This window comes from Conger conger, chromosome 2, assembly GCF_963514075.1.
Source record: "Conger conger chromosome 2, fConCon1.1, whole genome shotgun sequence".
NCBI classification, from domain to species: Eukaryota; Metazoa; Chordata; class Actinopteri; order Anguilliformes; family Congridae; genus Conger; species Conger conger.
In genome coordinates this window covers 51,120,905-51,126,904 of record NC_083761.1, presented here as the reverse complement: position 1 = coordinate 51,126,904, position 6,000 = coordinate 51,120,905, and the positions used below count along the sequence as shown (strand labels likewise).

The window sequence follows — 6,000 nt, the reverse complement described above, 5'->3', positions numbered from 1 at the left end:
CATCTCTTTTTATGTCTTTGAATTGCCTTCCTCCACATGTCCAGCATCAGACATATTTTACCCTATGATACTTGGTAACATAGTAAGAATAGGAAGAGAAAACAAACGAGAGAGAGAGAGAGATGGCAAAAGGGTTAATACAGTATCTGCACCCAGCATATATAGAATAGGGATTCACATATACAATCAATGTATTTACTGTAACTCACTAGTCACTGTGACACTTTCAAAATAACCATGTGTTAAAATAACGGACTGACTGGTTATGTTTTCTGTTGTATATTGACAGCACTTGGCAACATATTTTCTGATAAACATACATACTGACAGAAGGAATATTGTAATTCATCTACACTGCACTGAAAGGGAGGAGGAGACTGCAGCATTTTTGTGGCTTGCAGTACATCCTTTTGTCCTGCGGGTGTCTCCTCAGTATTACTACATTCAGAGAGCTAGAGAGACAGAGAGAGAGAGGGACCAAATCAGGAGATGTGCGTATAGGGAGACAGACATATGCCAAGCATATAGATCCCCTTGTATTCCTCTGTATTGTCCTGCCTTAGTTTTTTTTTAGTATTTAGTTCTTTCTTTTGTTTTTTAATGTATTCTAATTTTTAAAACTGTTCCCTTATTTCACTTTTGATCCTTCTAATCTTTCTTCTTCTGTCCTCTCATTCTGCACTGCTTTGCCCTCATTCATAATTCCATCGCTTCCGATTCATCTCTCCCCTGCTCATTCCTTTTTCCTCCTTTGCTCTGATTTTCTCTACCCCTGTCTGCCTTGTTTCACCAAACACTATTGCTCCCCTCTTCCCTCTTGCATGCCTCTCATACTTGCTTTGTCAGCCATGTTCTCCTTACATGACCTACTGTTCTGTTTCTTCCTGCAATTTCTACTGCTCTCGGTATTCCTCTCTCCTCTCTTCCTCACAGCATCTCTCCCTCACCTGTCTCGTTTTTATCCTTTTTTCTTCAACCCTGAATCCCTCCTTCCAGCTCCCTCATTTTCCTTCTCTCTCTCTCCTTCTATTTCTGAATCAGTAGGTTATCCATTTTTACTGCCAACTGTGGGAGCTAGTCTTGCACAGTCAGCACTCCTCCAAATATATTTATTCTCCCCTCCCCCTTTCTGCCCCTACCTCTCTGTCGTTGAGTCTACTAATCCTTCTCCATCCCCTTTTTCCCTTCTCTCTCTCTCAGTTCACTGTAAGTGGTCTTGTTTGTCAGTGTCCTGCCAGTGAAATTATCCTGTGTTATCAAATGTTTGTGGCACCTAGGCCTGTTTGCAGCCATCTCCAGATTTACTGCAAAGATACTTAAGTATTTGTATTCCCCCTGTTCCTTTTCAGTGCACATGAACATAGTGGAGCACAGTGGCTCTCAAACACTGCAGCTAATAGAGGCGCATAGTGGCTCTCACACAAACTGCAGCTACTGTATATGGCTGAATTTCACCTTCTTTGACTCGCTTCACATTTCTCTTCTGCTCTCAGTATTATCCTACTGGCTCCCCTTTTCTGTCCTCCTCTTTTCCATCTTCAACCTTACCCCCACTTCACCCATTCCATTCTCCTTTCTCAAGCCCTGTGTGTACCCTACCCCCTCTCTCTCAGTCTATACTCTTCTAGCAGTATGATCAATGGAACCTGCAATGTTCAGAGCACTTCAAAGGCAGTTCTTCGGGAACATGTTTTCTTTCATATACTACAGAAATGTTGTCATACACCAATTAACCCTAAAATGTGTAATATACTTTAAAATAAAGCTTTTTATCCCCCTTTACCTTGACTCAATTGTACTTAAAAGTCCAGTCACTTTTCCATCAGTAAGCTAATACTATGACCTACTCACATGCTCCCCTTTGTACTGCATGTTCTATGTTTCCCAGCTGCTCTTCCTAAATCCCTTTCTTGTCCAGGCCATGACATCCGATAAAAAGTTTTTTTTAATGAACAACATGTTCGGTCTTTGAAATATTTTTCCAACAATATCGTCGCAAACACAAAATCCAACTGAGCCATAGGACGATATAGAGGGAATAGCTTACGGTCTTACGGTCATATATCAATGTGAAAATCGCCACATGCACGAAATAAAACATGCTAATTTAAAAAAAAACGGAAAATTGTAAATGTCTTGCAATAAAATAATATTAAGTGCCGGAAAACAGCGGAATATCTCATCTCAATTTCCCTCTTTCGCGGAAACAAGCGAACAATGTGCACACGCTGTCCGACGTCCTGAAATCTGAAACGCACTCTGCGCTTCAGAACAGCTCAAAACGATTATCCATATCATTGTCCCGATCCTCCGTTGATACTGGTTTTCATTTATTCGGATGTCCATTGAACTTTCTTCTTCTAGATGTGTAGATGCTCATCTTCTTGTTCGTTATTCGTTTTTGCTTTCTTAAACGCCAGTTTTACTCCGTGGTTTAATCTCTTAAATATGTGGTGTCCTCTCGGTCTCCTTGTGTTTCAACTCACGTTTTTCTTCTGCTTAAAAGACATCGCAGGTAACCCGCATCCATTATTGCTTTTTAGAACATGCTATTTATTTTGTCTTTCAACATTTGTATTGGCTTGTATACAGATTACATAATGTTTCCAAGCACCTCAGTTCTGCCCACCCCCCACTTCCTAGCCCCATGCTCCGGTCAGTAACAGTGTGGTGCACTGTACAGTCTGGTTAGTCCACACAGTTTGTCAACCTAGTTTTCTAGCAGTTATCTTACCTGATTGGTGTCCTTTCGGCATCTTTCTTCTGAGGTATCCCTAATAGTATTAACTTTGTCTATATTTGCAGTATTTGAAAGAATGTTCACGTAAAGCACTGACTGCGGTCTGGAAGATAGAAAGCAGGAGGGGAGTTGAGGAGAGATAGCAGAGACAGAGAATAAATTAGAACCATCTTTGTGGATGACAGTAGGGCAGTATGCCCTCAGGGACACAGAGAGAGAGAGAGAGAGAGAGAGAGAGAGAGAGAGAGGGAGCGAGAGAGAAGGTTGGGGGGGTGATGGGATTGGAAAGTAGGAGGGTTTAAACAGTCAATTTAAAGTGCAGGAAGTGAAGAAAAAGGCTAACAGGAGAGGGATGAATAATAAAAAAGCAAGCAGATGCCGTAAGCTGGGAGAAGGACAGACGTAAAGGCAAAATATGTTGCGCAAAAAGAATGTCGTACATATTAGCCTGAGTAAGGGAAGGACAGGCAGAATGACAAATGAGGAAAACAGGCAGATGGAGAGTGCTGCAAAGAAAAATAAAGGAATTAATAAACGGTTGAGAGGTGCAGAGTAAAGAAAAAAGACAGAGAGATCTTAACATAGAAAAAGGCAAAGTAACTACCTGAGTATAGCAGAGTGAGGGAAAGAGTGAGGGAGCGCTGATTTGTTCAATGAAATTTGATTCCTTTATGTGGAACACGAGAGCATTAGAGTGAAAGAGCAAGAGAGGGAGAGAGAGAAAGAGAGAGGGGATGAGGGAGTTTATTTCTTTGAATGTAAGGACGGGTTAACATAGTATTTTCATGGTGGCAGAAGAGAGGCAACCTTTGAAAAATGAATAATAAAAACATAGGTCCGCAAGGAGAAAGAGCAGGGTTTGAGGGAGAAGATCTTGCTGTACCGCAGTAAAAATCATTGACTTTTGTAGCACACCCCTCCCCCTCCATTTCTCAATGCAGTATCTGTGCTAATGTAGAGTGGTGAGTTAGCCTATGTCTACATTCTGCATTAACCCTCTGCATTAAAGCTGTTTCTGCATTTCAGATCATTCTTATTTCTTCTTATTTTGCGCCATGCATCTTCATTTTTTGCCGTAGCTACAATCTTTCTCTGCCCATTTTCTATGAATGGGATTTTTTAAAAATGATCTCCTACCCTCTACATTTCCCATTTACTGTATTTAAACTGTGCCAGGAAATAAAACAATTATTATGTTCACTAATCATGGTCAGATGCAGCATGGTCAGATGCAGAGAAAACTAATGTGCATACTGCCTACCATATTTTGGCTCTGTAATGGCTCTGTAATGACTTAATGCAGTTAATGCAGGGGTTAATGCATTGCATATACACATTGACTGTACAAACTGGGCTCCACTTTCTGTTAACAATCCACTCTGCAGAAGAGGAAGAAGGTACTGTAACATGCCTGCAATCTTTCCCTCCATTTTGTGGACCTGGGTAAATAATCTGCCTCTGGCTTGTTTTCCTCTCCTTTCTCCATAGGATAAGCAAGGAGAGGGAGGGGAAAGGGTAGATTAGAAGACTTGGGTCATTTTCTTTTCTCAGTGGCCAAATTCATGAGTGTTGTAGTGAACACTGAGTGATTGAGAATGTGGTAGAAACACATTGAAAAAAAAAAAAAAAAAAACACCTGATGTGTAAAATCTGTAAACAAAAATCATTATTATTATCACCTGTTATGTAACATATGTTAATCCTTATTTGTCAGGTGTCCAAAACCATTAAAGCCTAATCTTTAGCTTCAAATATTTTAGTTATTCAGTATGTGTAGACCTATTAATACACAATTTACCACCTCTGTATATCACTATGATGTATGGCCCAGTTTGCATACACAAGTAATACTAGCTTTCATGGTATGTTGTACTGCTGGTGTGCTGTGTTAAATTATATTTCTGTATTCAATGTATACTTACAAAAGGAATATCCAGTTCCAAGCATGTTTCAATATGTTTTAAGGAATATTGTACATTTTTTATTGTTAATTATTATACTCAGTTCCACCTTTATTTTTTTAAATAGGAATAATTCTCTCCATCTTCTTTTTGCTAAATGTCTCCCTTTCTCTCTCCACAGACTCCTCCTTTCCCCCTCCTCCCTCCGTTCTCTCTCTCCTCCTCTCCCTCCCCCCGGTCCCTTATGCTCAGTTCGGTGTGTGTCTCCTCTTTCAAAGGGCGCAAGGGTGGGAACAAGTCGTCCAACAAAGCATGTTACAGTGCAGACATGACTTGTCCGCCAGAAAGCGAGAAAATAGTGATAAACTGCGGGGGGGTGAGACACGAAACCTACCGCAGTACCCTAAAGACTTTGCCCGGTACCCGCTTGTCGTGGCTCACAGAGCCGGATGCATTTACTAACTTCGATTATGATTCCAAAAACGACGAGTTCTTCTTCGATCGACACCCGTCCGTCTTCTCTTTCATCCTCAACTACTACCGGACCGGAAAGTTGCACTGTCCGAACGATGTATGCGGTCCACTGTTCGAAGAGGAGTTGGCGTTCTGGGGCATCGATGAGACGGACGTTGAGGCTTGCTGCTGGATGAATTACCGACAACACAGGGACGCGGAGGAAGCGCTGGACAGTTTCGAGACTCCCGAGCCTGACCCTCCCGAAGATGACCCCGCACTAGGAGGAGCGGACGGGGACCTGAAGAGATTGTGTCTGCAGGAGGATGGGAGGAAAGTCGGTTGGTGGCGCTTTTGGCAGCCCAAAATTTGGGCGCTTTTTGAGGATCCATATTCATCTAAATATGCCCGGGTGAGTGTGTCTGCATGTCTGACTTTTATTGGGTTACTTACCGATCGCAGTTTAAATCTGTGCAATAGCAACGCGTGTCCACAAATAATAATTGTTTTCCAAAGTTGATATTCATGGTGTTGGGATCCATGGTGTTCATTCGTACAATTATTTCAGCTATAGCTATTCATTATGACGCTTACAAGCACTGCCGCGATCAAATCAAAATAATCAGATATTTGCTCAACGTTGTACTGATTTCATTATTAAATCGGACTTGTGACTTGTTTGTTCTCTCACTGGGACATTTTTATCTGAATATTTGCACTATTATTCTTATTGACCCTCAGTTTATTAATCTTCGGTAACCTCGGTGTTTTGCTTCAAACAAAGCCCATTGCCAATAGTTTACCTGTTCTCTCGATGTAGGTTCACCTTACGCTTGATTATAGCGCACTCGTTCATGGCACTATTGTACCGCAGTTTCCTCCTGCTGGTCTCGGTGCATCGGGTTC

The 6,000-nt window shown here is 41.5% G+C and overlaps 1 protein-coding gene across 3 annotated transcripts in view; it reads left to right on the top strand.

The window, feature by feature from the left end:
* Positions 1-4,885: 4,885 nt before the first annotated feature.
* The window catches only part of LOC133122083 (potassium voltage-gated channel subfamily C member 1-like), a 63,685-nt gene continuing 62,570 nt past the window's right edge, over positions 4,886-6,000 (top strand). For all 3 annotated transcript variants that reach the window (XM_061231775.1, XM_061231773.1, XM_061231774.1), the window contains exon 1: positions 4,886-5,506. In XM_061231775.1, coding sequence (XP_061087759.1) covers positions 4,886-5,506 — 621 coding nt within the window. The remainder of the gene's footprint in view (positions 5,507-6,000) is intronic.